General features: G+C 34.3%; 1 protein-coding gene across 1 annotated transcript; it reads left to right on the top strand.

Annotated features, from left to right (window-relative positions):
* Nucleotides 1-1454: 1454 nt before the first annotated feature.
* Nucleotides 1455-16951, top strand: Amnionless (amnion associated transmembrane protein). The gene is made up of 7 exons (XM_089635237.1): nt 1455-2357; nt 5398-5596; nt 7274-7496; nt 8393-8626; nt 11265-11442; nt 14275-14419; nt 16571-16951. The coding sequence occupies exons 1-7, from the start codon at nt 2020-2022 to the stop codon at nt 16682-16684; spliced, it is 1431 nt and encodes a 476-aa protein (XP_089491363.1). The 5' UTR covers nt 1455-2019; the 3' UTR covers nt 16685-16951.
* The last annotated feature ends 1246 nt before the right edge of the window (nt 16952-18197 follow it).

Here is an 18197-nt window from a genome sequence, read left to right as displayed (position 1 = left end):
TACAAAACTGACTAGTATAGGGTGATTATAAGAAATCTCTCATTTTTACAATTTTTTGTCTAACACATTCATTTATACTTAGGTATACGTTTTCATGTTCTACAAAGGTAGAAATACCTGATTTTAATTTTAGATATACAAAGATGTCTGTCTGTTTATGTCTTCAGGTAATTCGTTAAAAATTTCAGAGATTTTATGCCTCTTTGTACTTACTATCTCCGTATCTACGCATTTTGTGATTTGTTAATTACAAACATTTCTGCTCTTCTATGTCTAGTAGGGTAATTGTGGTTAATAGGTTTTTGAATTCTGTGTTCCAGAATTCATCCAGCGTTAATTGGTAATCTACCCTTTTACGTACGTTACACTATGAAAACATTTTTTTTATAATCGCCTTCACATAATTGGATTTTTTTGCCTGCTATCAATTAGCTAGGAAACGGAGTTGTATTTGCTCTATTTTATTTAATTAAGTTTTGTACGTTAATCCATAGCTTTTGACTCCGTATCCTATAATAATTGATTCGGCTAATGCATTATATATATAGTAATATATTTTTTGCTAACAATATTTTAGAAAGTAAAATTTCTCTAACACAGATCTTAATTTATTACATATGTTGTCAATATGATTTGACCAGTTAAAATTGACACCTATTCTAAGACCGAGGTATGTATATTGGTACACTTTTTCTATATTTGGGAATTTACATTGCAAAGATTGGTTTCCTGTATGCCAAAAATCGTATGTATTATTTTATACACAATTCCTTGGTCTTACAATAGGCATGTGGTGAATGTATTTGTATTTAATTTTATTTGCGCTAATAATAATTCCACTGTTGTGGGACTATTTATGTTGTTTAGATCTGCTTACAGGAATTCCTCAATTTGTTGTGGATCTCTGTCAGCGCATATAATGCATGTATTGTCCGCAAACATGTAACATTTACACCGGTTTACTACATTTGGTAGACTGTTTACTTGCATTATATAACACGTGGGCCCCGATATCGACCGTCTTGCCCCTCCAGTATTTGATGTCATTTCTTCACTTAATTTTCCGTTAATTTTAACTTTATCTTTTCTATCTAAAAGGTAATTTTTGAACAAATTATTTAATGGACCTATAATACCACATTCCTCCATTGCTATAAATAGTGATTGATGGTCCAATGTGTCAAAGGCTTTTTTAAAGTCAAAAAGTGCAATTTGAGTAAGACAGTATTATACATTTTGGAACACTTCTATATATAAGATTTAATATTAAAGGTGCGCGTCCAGTTGCGAAATATTTTTTTTCCATCTTTATTATCATTTACTATCTAGTTTGTACCATTATTTATAAACCGATGATTTCAGCTTATCTCCAATTCACCGCCCTCCAAAATGAATATCAGTTTACAATATATCAGCAATACAATTTTAACCAGTCCGCGCGATAATGCGTGAAGAGCTGCTGGTCCAACTACATTTTTTAGCTCGTACCGATTAAGTACTATTTTTTATTTCATCCTGTTTTAGTTTATACAGTAATATTCGTATAACAGAGATGCACGTATCTACTGAAAATTAATGTATTTATCGGTGAGTTCTAAGTGAAACGTGCTCGTTGTTGAAATATAAAATCTATTATTGAGACATTTTTTCCATCGTATTGGTTTAATTGTTAACTTTAGTAATATTAAAGAGGTTACCAATAGCCCGGTGGGTTCGACGCTCAATTAGCAATCGGACGGACTGAGTTAGATACTTACAGCGGACACTGAATAAATCTCCGCAAATAACAAAAAAATAATTTTCGAACCAAAATTCATCTAATGCTCCAAAAAAATAATCGGTTTAGCACAAAAAAATACCAGCGTCATTTTAAGTAAGAAAATATTGAGGCTGATCTAAAATTAGTAAAAAGTGTTAAGTTATAGTGTTGGATTTTTTGTGTCATTGATTGTTATTTTTTATTTCCGAGGATTTATGCTACAAAACAAAAAAGTTTAAATAATCATTGAGAGTTCAAAAATGAGTGAAATGCTAGGCTTTTTGCTCTTCCTGTTGTGTTTCCCCAACTCCGAGCAAGCCATCAAGGAGTGGACCCCAGACTTGAGCTTTAACAATTCCTTGAACTGGACACCTTCCCGCGTGCCGTGCTCGCTTGACCGCATAGTCTACCCCCTTGACATGAGGTATGAGCTGCAACTTGGCGGGACAGGTGGACGAGTGTGGGTAGCCGCCTTGCAGCTGCCAAGGGACGGGGGCCTGCTGCTGCCAGAGAACGGGGAGCTGCGCCTCGGGGGCACGCGCCCCGGAGAAAAGTGCCCCGGGGAAGAAATGCGTTTCACCAATAACATCATACGATTGTAAGATTTTATTTTTCATAGAAGAATTCATAATTTAAAAGCTGACTTGTGAGTGTTTTTTAACCAGCGTGGGTGAGAACTGACAATAGGTAAAGCAAAAAAGAATAAAGGAAGACTAATGTTCAAAGCTGGATGCCAGAAATCTTACAAAGAAGAAATAAAAGAAATAAATGACATAGTAATAACTATGTAAGAGCTAGTAATTTATAGCATTTTGTAAAATATTACTATCTTACCAACTTAAAAGAAAAATCATTAATTTATCTTTTTTGAGTTGGGAGAAGTGCCACTGTAGTTTTAGGGTATGAAAATATGATATAATATTATTAGAGTATAATACGCTTAGTACAATATTTTGCTTCCAAAACTATATCTTATGGTATACCACAAAGAACTGTTATCGGATCCTTTTTGTAAGTCAGTTTTTTGTCCTGAGATTTAAACTGAGAAGATTCTAAAAACACTTTTGAGCTTCTAGAAGTATAAAATGTTATTTACCCAGTGATTCCAAAGTTTATTTAGAATAAATAAGGTAAGACAGTATGATAAATTAAAGGGAAAATGCGAGGGTGAGTTACCAAAATATTATTATACAAGCTTATAAAAAAATATTTTGCATGTTTTAAAAATTAAAAAATGTCTTGTTGAGCTAAATTGGTATTCGTAGTGCTCGTATAGCTAGCGCTAGCTTAAAAGGTACAATAAAATCAGACATTGAATTGGTATTCGGTTTGAGTTTTTAGCTCCCATTTTCACCACGAGAGATGCTTTATGATGTTGCTACATAGTCTTCGGTATGCTGCCTCTAGCAAGCAATGTTAGTATAAAACCTTCCAGATCAAGAATTGTGGGTATTATCTTTTTTGTATAACACTGTCAAATATTGGAATATGGTAATCATACGGCTATTAGCCTGGTAAGTTCAGTTCAATTCAAGCTGTATGGTAGAATTTTGATTGAAAGCGTAAGAAAGGAAATAAAGGATATAATATGGTATGTGCACGGTGCTTTTATGAGTGGAAGGAGGTGCATGGACCAGATCTTCTCATTGCATATAGGTACTCACTGAAAAGTTTCTGGCAAAAAAATCAGAAACTTTTCTGTGGCTTTGTAGATCTACAAAAAGCATACCACCGAGTCGATAGAAAAAAGCTATGGAAGGTGTTGTCCAAGTATGGAGTGAAGACAAATCTCACACAGTCTCTGTATGAGGGAAGTGTTGCATGTGTTAGGGTGAAAGGTGGTTTTACGGATTGGTTTTATATCACAAAAGGTGTTAAACAAGGCTGCGTAATATTACCATAGTTATTCAATCTATAAATGGATAAGTGTATACAATAATTGAAAGGGGTGGGATCGGGCGCCAATTTGAGTAATCTGAAAGTATGTTGCCTATTGTAGGCTGACGATGCGGTACTGATTGCTAACAGAATGGAAGATCTACATTCTCTCGTGTCCATGACGAATGAGTTAAATGAGGAATACTTAGAGCAGGTGGATGAGTTTGTGTATTTAGGGAGTACGTTTACGAGAGATGGGAAGGCTGACAGAGATATTGAAAGAAGTGTAAATACAGGTAATTCCGTTAATGGAGGACTTACCGCAGTTGGCGCTACCAAAAAACTGTCCAAAGAAGCAAAGCCAGCAGTCCACAATGGTGTGCTGGTACTTTCCCTGATGTATGGAATTGAGGCATGGAACTGGCAGAAAAATGATGAAAGTAGACTTAATGCTGTAGAAATGGGATATTTGAGGCGTATGTGTGGTAAAACCATGTATGATCTTGTACGAGTAAAGATCGTAAAACGTTAAACGTAGAGATCCGTAAAGAGTGCAAGGCTGATATGTAAGCGTAGAGTAAGATCAAGAAAGAGACGCTTAGATGGTTTGAGCATGTAAAGAAAATGAGCGAAGAAAGGAGTGTAAGAAGAATATACGATGCAAATGTGAATGGCAGCAGAAGTCGGGAACACCCGAGGAAGAAATTGCACGACCAAGTGAATAATATACTTGAGTCGGGCCATGTCAAGTGTCAGAATAATAGAAGAGTATGTATGAGATGATGTATGAATGTGAATGAGGCAAGGAGTGTGTGCCAAGACCGAGTTGTTTGGCGGTCCGTCCTCTTTGCCTAACCCTTGCGAGAAACGGCGTGATAGTTAGTTAGTATAGTTTCTGTCAAACATAAATTCTTTTAAAAGATCGTCCCTCGAATATCTGAAAGGTTTCTTTATAATAACAGGTTTAATATTATTTTTCCTATATCCCTCCCCCCACCCAATTCAACAGTAGGTTATGATTGAGTTATATCACCCATTACCATAATCTATTTTTTTAAATTTTCCGTAATAAAATAAATATATGAATCTGTCTTCGCAAATTTTCACTTTCGTGTTTTCATTTGAGGTTATTATCAACCATAACGCCTAAATATTAATAACTTTAACACACTCGAAAGCTTCACTTCTAGGGAGAGTTATTTTTTCAAAAACGACCTTTTATGTATATTGAGGTGGTGAGGTGTTTGGGGATGTTCTGCAATGTTGTAGCATCAAATGTTAGGTATTTGGTTTTCGATATGTTTATTGTAAGCATATTGCTTTCCGGCCACTGTTTCACTCTGTACCCATATGAGCAATTAGTTCAAATAATATGAAGAATACACATTATTTTTCAGACATCTGTATTGAGTACCAAATTAACTGTACATTTACAAACAGTAATTGATTATAAACTTATTATCCCTACTCGCACAAATTGAACCTTTTCATTAAACCGAAATCATCGATAATGGAAACCGACGGGGATAATACCTAAACTGAACCGTGCCGACTATAACGATTCAACTACAGGGAATCGATGAAAGTTATGCATTTGGTGTAGGTAAAAAGATAGACCAGGCGCGGAAGCGATTTGTAGTAGTATGCAAAAACGATTTTAGGGTCACTTATCTACGAATACAACAGTTGACGGCCCATCTTTAAAGTTTCTATTATGTATGGGAACTTCCTGCGTGGAGATAATATTCGTAACTCTTCAGCTGGGAAGATCCCTACAACTGGCGCACGTCGAAGGAGAGCGGGGAGACGGTGATGCCGGGCGAGGGAGGACCCGCAGTCACCCATCTGGACCGGCTGCCCTGCACCACAGATGCAGTCCAGTTCCCGGCTCTGCACGGGCTGGTTGTTCAGCTGCCCAGCAAAATACACTTTGTAAAGAGCATCTCTGTCAAGAATCAGGTACGATTAACACAACAACACACAATTTTAGATTGACCCTACAAATATTGTCGGATGGCATATTTGTAATTTTTCATAAAAGCTGATTCTAGATGTCAACATTTTTGTTGATTTCTAGAGCACGTAAAACATAATATTAGCGAATATGGCATTATTCTTTAGAACATGCGATTCCCCTATTCCATGATTTATTACTAAAAAACGTGATGAAAAACGACCTTGATGGGTTTATTAATTGAAACGTAATATAGAAATAGTTCATGGAAAGATATATAACAGTAAATTGAACATTTTATGAACAAAAGCAAGAATTTTGAAAACAACATAAGAAGACGTATTAATAATAGCTGTCACCTCGATAACGGCGGTAACACAATCTCTCAACGCGTGGAGTTATTGTGTGAAGTGTAAAGTGCAATGTTGCCGGTTTGAAAAAAATGGAGTTAGAAATTTTATATTAGTTTATTACTACCAACTCGATTTTAAACATTTTCAGTCTTCATTCAAAGTCGTTGTGAATTTTTTTTTATTGTAAGACTAACAACGTTTACTTGTTAAAGTTCTTCCCAAATCATATTTATTCTCCCACGTCTTGCAAAATACAGAAAATAGCCAAATATTGTTTTTTCCGAAAGAATGAAAAACGTAGTACTCTCTCAATCAAGATGAATTTTTGTCAGTTATGCTCATACAATGGATTTTAGAATTTATAAAATACAATTTTTCTAAAAAAATTACAGAAATTATTAATTAAAATTATTCAGAGATGAAAAATGAATTTATGCATCAATTTTGTTAAAATTGCCAAATTTCAAAATTATATGTAAGATTGGAGTTGAATTCAGACTTAGAAGAGATGAAATGTTGAATGGAGGGGAGGCTTTTAAATAAAACTTGATAAAAGAGAGAATATTTGTTGACAGAGGGACAGCCAAAAATATGTGATCTAAAGTTCCCACTTCTAGACTACAAAATGTACGATATGAGGAAAAAAGCATGTGAATTTTAAAAAGGTGAGAAGGAACGGAACAATGTCCAATCCTTATTCGAAATAAGTGAGGAATTTTTTTTGTTTTTTAAATGGGGAATTGTTTAATTCATGATTTTTATGGGATAGTCCTTTGAATTGAGGCATAGCAGGCTTTTTTGGATAGACTATCAATGTGCCAATTTATATCAATTGTGGGGATGAGAAATATCTCGGAGGATGGAAAAAATTAGGGGAATGTGGTTCTGTAAACATCTTGAACAGTGGAAATAACTTAAATTTATTTTATTTTTCGACCTCGGATAGAATTTTATTTTGTTTAAATTAATTAATATAATGTAATGAATTATAGATAGGTATGTACGTATACATTTGAAATTAAATCCTATATAATATGTTATTTTGTTATACACAGAGTGTCCGGGGGTAAAGTTTACAATATTAAAATTATCGAAACTCTATGAATTTTTTATATAATTTTTACTTCTACCATCATGTAGAATCACCTCCCAAAGTATGTACACTTTACCTCCAGACACCCTGTATATAAGTCATTTAAGTTATTTATATTTAAGACAGAAGTTAATTCCATTCTTTGGAGTAACGCAGGCTGCACAAAAAAGAATGAGAATACACTACCTGGATAAAGAAATCTATTAAAAATAAAATATAAAATTTTACCCTTTCAGCACTTAAGCATGTTGGATTGGATACTCCTCATAAATAGCAGGCCACTGACCTTCATCAAGTCCCTGGACCAAGTGCCTCCGCCGTTCATATTTTCGTTTCCCTCAGCTAACGAAATGTGTCAGAACCTCAAAGGGCTAACGCGCATCTGCTCCCTGGTCAAGTGTGTCGTGCCACGCTGCCTCCAACCAATACAGCCGGAGAACCACTGCTGCCAGATTTGCGGTAAGAACTTCAAACAATTTATTCATTATGGTTACGTCTGTCGGTCAAACATAATTTCTATAGAGAACACTTTTATTTCTATAGAGAATCGGCAATAAACTGTGACAGTTCAACAAAAAAATTTCAACTAGGAGTACAAATTAAAAAAAAAATATAATTCTCTAAACGAGAGTGAAAATCCTATTAAAATCCGTTGCGTAGTTTAGAAGAACTAATATTTAGAGATTTTTTTAATATTTTCACATATTTTTTTAACATTTGAACGGTTCCCCTTAAACGCAAGATCTAGTACCTTGCTGATTTGGTCAATCAATTGAAGGCTCATCACAGTTTTGGAATTGGCAATTAACGGGACTGTTAAAATTTCAATAAAACAAAATGGCGCTAATCATTTATTTGATGTTCAATCGTAATTGCGTAGTTAGGAAAGTCATGTATTTAATTTCGACTGCCCAGTTTCGCTTAAAACAAGCATTATAAGGGTAACAAATTAAACTTATAAAAAAATGTTATTTGTGTTTGCTTATAATTATATGTGTATATATAATGATAAGTGTGTGCTTATGTACACATATTGAGAGAAACAAAATAGAAAATAGAATAAAGGAGATCTTTTTCTTTGTGACTATGTTATATTTTAATTTAATGCTATCTCTGTTCCTTCATTCTATTTTATATTTTGTCTCTCTCAATATATGTACATAAGTACACACAATGTGTGTTTCAGATTAGTGTTAATCGGTGAATTATAATCAAAATTATCGTTTTATTTTATTAACATGTTTATTACCAATAAAAAAATTAAAAAATTAATACTTATTATTTTTAATTAAAATCATGTTACCAAATAAGTTTGCTGAGTTTGATGAAATAAATAATTATTTTTTATGGCTTAGGTGCGGTGATACTTCTGCACAGCGAGCAGGCTTTGTCGGCCATAGATCGCACCAGGGAGCTGGTGTCCTCGAAGGTGGCACAGGAGGGGCGCGGAGTGCGCTGGTGGGTGGGGCCGTGGGGAGGGAAGAACGTCCGGGGGCTACAGGTAGTGTTGGTAGATCCAGAGGATTACGAAGGCGCTAGCTCCGAAATAGCGCCTGCTGTCAAGGATGAATTGGACAGCCATTCAGAAGGTACATTTTTATTTACTGCTGGCACGGGTCTTTATAATTGTAGCATTTGTGAAGATAAAAGTACTCATAAAAATCACATTTTTGCCTTTCAAACTTGAAAAGTTACGACATCTCCAATCTCGGGAAAAGAAAATCAAGGGGAAAGATTCGAAATCTCAAACAGCAGATTTCCAATCAATACAAAGAAGCTGTAGATCGTTCCTATATAATAATAAACAATTTAATTGATAAATGAGTAATTTCATATTTAGTTTATACCTGAACTTATTAGGTTATCACGGAAAAAAAGATGAAGTCTGGCTCAAATGGAAGACATATAAAGATCTTTCTGAATATTGTAAATTTTCTTTCTTACGTGTTACATACAAATGTTAGCTAGTGAATCCCGAAAGTTATTTTTTGACAACATTGAAAGTTAATTGCAAAACAATGTCAAAAGTTTTTGGTCTTATACATCCTGCTGCTAGGTCCTTCAAATAAAGTAAATCTAATAATACCCAAGAAACGTGTCCTCTGAATTCTTAAAGTCAACCCTCCTCCATCAATGACATAATCAACATCTACCAACTAGAATTAGTTCGCGACTCTGGACTTGCGCATATTCACATCATTCAACTAACGGAAAAATAAATGCAATCAAGTTTAAAGTAGCTAGATGTAAACTACGGCGCGGGTCATGATGAAGTACCGGCGTTTTTCATAAGTTCTGCTGCGTCGTCACTGTGTGTGCCGCTTAACATAATATTTAATAAATGTCTGAGTGGAGAAGTTTTCCCCGTTAGGTGGAAGTTAGCCTCTATCACATTGGTCCACAGGGGTAATTCACGTCAACGAGTGGAAAACTATAGACTCCACTTTACAGTATTTATAAAGACACTATTGAAAACAGCCAAAAAAAAATTCTGCAGTACCTACCTCAATTTCCGAATGAGTGCACGTAAACGGGGATACATAAATATGATGTTGAAATATATCTTTAACCGGCGAACATACATTGACCTCATGACTCTGTACATAAATAATGTTACTGACTGTCCTGACTTACTCAAACTAATAAACTTTCAAATACCACCCAGAACAACTACTAAGTTTAACGACTTATTCCTAACTAGCCGGTCGCGCACAAATGATGATATAAGGGATCCAATATGAAGACTGTGTGAATTATTTAATCAAAATCAAAATCTGAATGGTTCCGCCATATTTTTTTTAAATATCTTTAGTAAAATATTGAAATCTGTTTCCCTGTAAAATACAAAAACCTTGACATACTTCCTTCAAATGTTATGTATTTTCTCATTTTTCTGTTTAATAACACTTTCGAATTAATCGATTTTCCCTCTAGTCTCTGAAAAATATTTATAAAGATTTATTTATAGGTATTGTGCACTTTCTTTTATTTTTAATTAACGTTTGTTAATAAAGATTACATAAAACTCTCAAATTTATGTAAATAATATTTGTAAGGCTTATTAATATTATTTTTAAAGGCTGTCATGTTAATCTGTGAGAAATATAATGATTAAAATAGTGAGGACCCAGGCGAATTCTCCAATTAATATTTTTTACTGTCTAAATCTCTGTTTTCTCCAATAAAAACATACATTAATTAGCATAACTTGAATATTACATAAATATATATTTTTTTTTTTACAGTAATACCGCACAAGAGTCCCAACTGCTCCCGTCTGGAGCCAGTGAGACTATGGTATCCCCAATTGGGGTATGTTGTGAGGCTGAGGGTATTGGGGAGGGGAGGAAGATGGGGAAGAGGAAGGTGGGGAAGTACCTGGCTATTCAGATCTGGTCACCAAACACGGCTAAAGCCATTTCAAGCAACGTTTCAATTCTGAATGGTGGTCTTACACCAGGGCGATACTGAGAGTATCTTCCACTCTGGAACGTGCCGCAAATATACTATATATTATTTTAATTTTAAATTAATTAATTGTGAAATAACACAAATTAATCAAATAAAATTTATTTGCGCACGCCGGGTTCGAACCCGCGACCTTCGGATCTGTAGTCAAAAGCGTATACCACTAGACCACGCCGGCCGTCGAATATACGAAGGGTCCACTGCAAGACCGTTGAAAGTGATGTTGAGATATTAGCATTTACAGTTTTAAAACTGTAGAAAAAACACGGGTGATGAGAAGTAGGGATATATTATTGTATATATTATAATACTGCCACCAATAAAAACATCCATCAAATTTTATATAAATTAATTATAATAAAATAAATGTTAAGTTATGTAATAGGTACGCACTGCGGCTGGCGTTTTTCCTTAATTCTATTTCAGAAACCACAATGAATGACGGTAAAAGTTTCCGTGGCAAAAATTATAACTGTCCACATTCAAGGACGATGATTGTCACACATTCTGCTATTAATCTACTTATAATTTATGTGCTCTAAAAAAGATATAATGATGATGATGAGTGATGATGATGATGATGATGATGATGATGATGATGATGATGATGATGATGATGATGATGATGATGATGATGATGATGATGATGATGATGATGATGATGATGATGATGATGATGATGATGATGATGATGATGATGATGATGATGATGATGATGATGCCGCAATGCAATAATACAATTGACTAATCTTCCATCAGTACTCCAGTTGAGCAAGAGTAGCCTGGCAGTATCGGGACTCCCTTGGCGCGGTCTAGACGCAATGCAAGGCGGCTGGGAGGCACTAGTGATGCTGATTGCAGTGCTGGCAGCACTGGCCGCTGTGCTTATGTACTATTACCCTCCAGCCGGGGCTAGGCGGACTTTCACTCAATTCAGGTCAGACAAAAATCACAGCTTTCTCATGGATATAATTTATGAATTTGTTCCGAATTTGTTCAAACCTAGTAACGTTCGCCATCTGCGATTTGAGGTTATCTCACACATATCAGCACGGTAACAGATCGGCACCGCCTCGTTTCATTTTACTATCTTGTCTGAGGCGAGGTGATGCCATTACAATGCTGATTAGTTTGCCTTATAATATAGAATTTCAAAAGAAGAATTCTGAACGACTCGAGCAGAGGCGAAGCTGATTTAGTGCTGGAGTGATTTTTTGTGCGATAACCTTATTACCTGATTAAGTTGTCAATTAATTAAATTACTTGCGGAGCCAATAAAAAATGTAGGATGGCCATGGTCCAGTCAAATTAGCACTCTCTTAAGGTGCACTGCAGTGTGAAGCGTTTTGAGCTAGGTTTTAATGCATTTCGTTAATGTCCATGAAAATTCCAAAGTAAAAAAAATTGATTTCGTAGAATCGTTTCTTTTATTTTAAATCTAATTTTCATAATTAAATTTGGCTTTGAGTTGTTTACAAAATTTAACCCGTCACATAAAAAAATATATGTGTACGAATGAAATACGCTATATGAATGGTCCTCTAAAATATGTCTACTGAATCTTAATCAGTTAAACCATGCGCAATATCTCAGTAACGTAAATTCATTGTATTAATCATATAAGCATTTAAACAAAACAAAAACACTTTTCAACTAACTAATAATAAACTTATGAAATAAATTAATTATGCTGGTACCTCCTTTATAGCTTGTCGTTGCTCAGTGGCCCAGAGCACCTGACCGGACATCAGAAGGTGCGGGTTCAATTCCCGTCAGCGGCATTTATTTTTACTCGGGAGATATTTTCAATTTGTATGGATATTTCAGGCGACTAATTATTGCTTATAATAATTTGTTATCCTTTGTTTTTTTTTTTTTTTTTTTTACAGTATTACCGCACAAGAGTCCCAACTGCTCCCGTCTGGAGCCAGTGAGACTATGGCATCCCCAATTGGGGTATGTTGTGAGGCTGAGGGTATTGGGGAGGGGAGGTAGATGGGGAAGAGGAAGGTGGGGAAGTACCTGGCTATTCAGATCTGGTCACCAAACACGGCTAAAGCCATTTCAAGCAACGTTTCAATTCTGAATGGTGGTCTTACACCAGGGCGATACTGAGAGTATCTTCCACTCTGGAACGTGCCGCAAAATATACTATATATTATTTTAAATGAATTAATTGTGAAATATTAATTGTGAAATAACACAAATTAATCAAATAAAATTTATTTGCGCACGCCGGGTTCGAACCCGCGACCTTCGGATCTGTAGTCGAAAGCGTATACCACTAGACCACGCCGGCCGTCAATGCTATGCATAAAAAACCTCGTCTTATAAACATTAGTTTATCATTAAAAAAATAATAATATTTGACAAGTCAAAATATTTCACCAACAAATGTAGATATATTATATCTCGACGCCATCTAGTGGGAAATTCAGCACTAACAAAGCCTTTCCTACATAAATAAAGTTGGTTGTTTACAGGTGAAAAAATACAATAAACAGTAATTGTTGATTGAAGTACTAGTACATATTGAATTATTTGGCGTGTTGGAAAAAAGCCGATGTAGCTCGGGTTCTATTCCCGTCGCCAGCATTTATTTTTACTCGGGAGAAAAAAATACAATTTGTATGGATATTTCAGGCGATTAATAATTAATATATTAAATATTAGCGATAATAATTAAAATAAAATAACTTTGTTTCAATACCACTTTATTGTATATATTTATAACCAACCGGTTTCAGTTCAATCCCAACCTTCATCAGGGTTAATAAAAATATATTAAATTAACTACAGAGGTGTATGGGTACTTATAGTTAAGCTGGAAGAGGTAGAGAGGACATCAACTTTGGTAAGGGTGGAAGACTTAGGTAGGAGAGAGGGGGTAAACATAGGTGCAGGGAATGGAAATATATGTAAAATGGGGCTGTTTGTATCTAATTGTTTATTTAATAAATTCATTTTATTGATTTTAAGGGATTTTTTTATCTCGAGTGCTTCTAAATTATTAACGCGTAGACCTATCCCGTTTTTATGTAGTACTTCTATACCTGAAGGCTTATCAAATGAGTGATCTTTATCTATTAAATGTGTTGCGAATTCCGAAAAACCTATGTTGTTTAAGCATCTCAAGTGCTCAACTACCCGCGTATAAAAACATTTCTTGCAGTTTTACCAATGTAAAATGCTTCGCAATCATCACATTTAAGTTAATAGATGCCAGAATGGCTTAAATTATTTTCTTCCCTATCCTATTTTATTCTATATCCTTTGAGTTAATTAAAAGTTTACCTAGGTTATTATTGGTATAAAAAGCTTTAATTTCTGTTGGAAATTTTAAAACACCATGAGGACGAGAATTTATTAATGTATAAAATTCTACGCCAACCGTGGTTTTTATTTACTGCGATGTTGGGGATACTATTGTACGGGAATTTATTAAAAAATATGAGTTGTTGTTTTTTTGCAAGGATTTTATCAATTAATGTATGGGTATATCCGTTATTTATGGCAATAGATTTGATTATAGAGAGTTCAATATTAAAGTTAACTTTAGATAGCGGAATAGTGACAAGTCTGTGGACCATAGAATGGAAGGCAGAATGTAAAAAATGGAAAAAAGACTAATTATTAATTATAATATTTTTTTATCCTTTGTGTTATGCATAAAAAACCTTGCCATATAAACATTAGATTATCATAAAATATAAAAATAAATCATGTTGTCTATTTATCAGTGTTTTGATAATGTGAATATTTGATGCAGCATTCCAAGCCCATTCGCTCGCAGTTTTGCGCGGTTCGATAACCGGTCTCGTGAGGGCAGCCTGGTGCTCGGCATCTCGCAGCTGTCTCTGGACAAGGCCTTCGATAACCCCATGTACGCCGCTGCAGCACGCCACCAGCCAAAAGTAAGACCCCTTCTTTCAATCTGCTTTTTTCATTAAACTATCATTAACCACCCGAGCAATGAGTAGTCCGTGTTCGATTACAAATGAAACAAATAAACAGTGCTTACTGCGGCTTACGGCCAATGATTTCACCGCGTATCCCGTATTTTTAGTTTCTACAAAATATGGATGATTATGGCAAGCGATCGCTCAATACGTTTTTGTAAAATTGCCATAATATGCTAAAAATCATTGGTTCAGTAGTTGTACATTTTTTGCTCTATGAACTACTACGTTTATCTAATATTTTAAAATGTGTGTCGTGTAGATCCGACTCATTGTTACGTTTAAAACCTCACCTGTGGAATAATTTGCTAGACCCCATGTTTTCTCCCTTCTACAACAAAACTCCTTAAAGAGTCTTCAAGAATCATATTCTCTCCTTCCTGTTAAAAAAAACCCTCAAAAATTAAACTTACACTACAAGAAAAATCAAACCACTTGCCAATCAAACATACACCATGAGAGAAGTCGAACCACTTGCTAATCAAACATACACGATGAGAGAAGTCGAACCACTTGCTTAACAAACATACACCATTAGAGAAGTCGAACCACTTGCTAATCAAACATACACGATGAGAGAATTCGAACCACTTGCTTATCAAACACACACCATGAGAGAAGTCGAACCACTTGCTAATCAAACATACACGATGAGAGAAGTCGAACCACTTGCTTATCAAACATACACCATGAGAGAAGTCGAACCACTTGCTTATCAAACATACACCATGAGAGAAGTCGAACCACTTGCTAATCAAACATACACCATGAAAGAATTCGAACCACTTGCTTATCAAACATACACCATGAGAGAAGTCGAACCATTTATTAATACTAGAAAATACTGTTATCCAGGATTCGCTGGTTTTAGATTCTCAATTTTATTATACAGGTAACACAAAATGATATTTTACAAAATTCAAGTCCTAGATGCGACTGTATCTTTTTCTGATTTTTCCGTTTCAAATTTTCTTTGAAGAATCGCTAATAAATTTTATTTTTAATTTATTAACTAACGGACCAAGTCCAATTAACACATTACATACTACACAAAGTTAATATAACAGAAATGTTACAATAAAAGATCCTATGACAAAAGATATGACAAAAATATGCCAAAAAACAATAGAGATAATGCCAAGTTAAGGAAGGATCAAGGTTTTGACGGAATTCATGACTTCAGCCATACCAATACAAAATATTGACTTCAATAATTAAATATTAGTACATTCAGAATATATGAGAACACGTGGATATGCGGCTGCACTTATCTTGTTAAATATAATGATGAAATGCAAAAATATTACAATATTTGTGAATACGTATTCCCGGCATCCTCATAATACATTCGTATTTTACTAATGGTTTGTTGGGAAATATGTAATTTGAAATTTAAAATTCATTTGTTAAAGACCTGCAGGTCCTTTTTCATGAACAGAACTGGAGATTGTTAATATGATTTGCAGACATAGACTAACCCTTAGTGTGCTAAGACATTCATCGTGGATTTCCTAGTAGCTCTCAGCACTTGCCATGATTTTATTGTTTTTTTTAACCTTAAAAAATTCTTTTTGCAAACTAATTTACTATAGCAAAGAAAATTGTGTCATTTAACATTTTTCTAGCTGGTAAATATGTTTATTTTGTCTGAGAAGAAGTGCTTCGCAAAATGTCAAGTCAAATATCATAATTGTTCATTTTCAAAGTCATAGTAATGAATTTATTTTTTCAGGAAAACCTCACATGGCTTATTTTTATTGTAAAGATCGCTATTTAGTTAGAAATGTTATAACATTAAAGGGAAAAAAAACATTTCCCACGATACAAGTAGCTTTGCAGGGGAAATTGCTTAGAATAGATCCATTTTATTCTATAAATACATAAACACATTATCAGGTACGGCCTTTATATTTATTTATTATTTATATATATTTTATTAAAAAAATAAGTTATCACAAAAATATACGGTGGGCGATTGGCATTTTACCCTTGGCATCCTCAGGGTAAAAGATATAGTTGAAGAAGGACGAGAGGGAGTGGGTAGTGAGGCAGGGTGTAAGAGGGCGTAAGTTTGCTATGTTTAAAGAAATAACTTAATATCTGCAGGTTGATGAGAAAGCCGAGTCCGAGGAAGAAGAGTATGAAGTAAAGGAAAGCAACCCTGAGGCTCCTGACACGGAAGAGGAAGATTTGCTGGAGGAAACTACTTTCCAGGAATAACTACCTGTTCCACAGAATATTAAAACTTAAATAATTAATCAGCTGGTTAATATTGAGAAAGTGGTTGATATTGTAAGGAAACAATAAATAGCTCGTTAAGGCTTCATTATTTTACATATTTATTTATTTAAAATAAACTATCAACCAGCTCACCTATAAAAATAAACAAGTTATCGTCATTCAATACAACATCACAACTAATTGTTTATATCCAAAACGCAATCATGTAAAAACTTATGTACCAAAATTTGTATAAATAAAGTAAACTTGAACCTAACATTGCCAAGAAATTAAATAATGTTCTAACTAACTAACTAACCAGCACGTCGTTTCACCGCAGGGGTAGGCAGAGATCCTAGAACAACTCGGTCTTGGCACACACCTTGCCTCATTTAAATTCATACATACTCTTCTATTGTTCTGATTCTTGATATGTCCTGATGGTGACCGGATAAATAATGAAAATGATAATTCATCACACCTTTAAAAAGTTATATTAAGACATGGAAAGTGATGAAACAAAAACTTTATTAACTGGGTTAAGTTAGGTTTGGTTCAAAATTTTTTTTTTCATGGTTTCTAATTACTTTACATCACTTTTTTTTTTAAAGTGTGTTGAATTGTCACTGAATTATCATGAAACTGTCCTGACTCATGTATCTGATTCACTTGATCGTGCCATGTCTTCCTCGGACGCCCCCGGCGTCTGCTACTATTCACATTTTCATCATATATTCTCCTTACACTCCTTTTAATACGAATGAATATCTTAAACATAATATATTATAATGTATGCATTATATTCCACACGCTCAATTATAAAACAAATGCAGCATCTAATTTTTACTATCAACCGAGCTTTTCATACTCTAAATAATATTTGTCTAAACTCAAACATTGACATTTTTTCGGATTCACTGCTCAAATTCAAACGTGGCATCATGTCAATAATATAAACTGTTCAATACGCATACATACAAATAAACACCCACACACACACACTCACACTCACACATATATATATACTACACACGTCACCTGGTAATTGAGGAATAGACATACCACTTAGCAGACATTACAAGGAAACGTATCATAGGTACCCAACATGAAATATCTAATTCCTGTATATTGTTTCATCACTGTAAATTATGTACTGTTTGATTCTATAGAAGACAAAAAAAAATTAAGAAAAGCTTAGAAAAAGGAGAATAATTTTCGCAGTCACAAACTTTTCCAATTTAATTTAAAAAAATAGTTTTGAAACAAAAACACAGGTTTTTGTTTGGGTGAGTTACCCGAAGAGAATATTTTATGAACTTTCAGTAAATAATAATTATTTCTTATTGAAGAAGAAGATAATACTAACAAATCTAAGCGAAACTCGAAACAGAGTAACAAAGAAAATAAAAAGATAATGGTCACAACTAGGAATCTAACTCAAGATCTCTCGTCTTACCGGATTGGGACCTAATTATTAAACGTCATATTTCTAGATTTTATATTTCAAATTTAG

The sequence above is a fragment of the Hesperophylax consimilis genome, chromosome 9 (assembly GCF_061612785.1).
Source record: "Hesperophylax consimilis isolate HC1 chromosome 9, BYU_Hcon_1.0, whole genome shotgun sequence".
Classification (NCBI taxonomy): Eukaryota; Metazoa; Arthropoda; class Insecta; order Trichoptera; family Limnephilidae; genus Hesperophylax; species Hesperophylax consimilis.
The sequence above is the reverse complement of the archived record's forward strand: the minus strand, read 5'-3'. Positions and strand labels throughout refer to the sequence as shown.

Bases quoted from the DNA above. Each gene is read 5' to 3' on its own strand.
- Amnionless (XM_089635237.1), top strand. From the start codon at position 2,020: ATGAGTGAAATGCTAGGCTTTTTGCTCTTCCTGTTGTGTTTCCCCAAC. The intron at 2,358-5,397 runs GTAAGATTTTAT...GTAACTCTTCAG, and splicing joins ACCAATAACATCATACGATT to CTGGGAAGATCCCTACAACT. The intron at 8,627-11,264 runs GTACATTTTTAT...ATCTTCCATCAG, and splicing joins ATTGGACAGCCATTCAGAAG to TACTCCAGTTGAGCAAGAGT.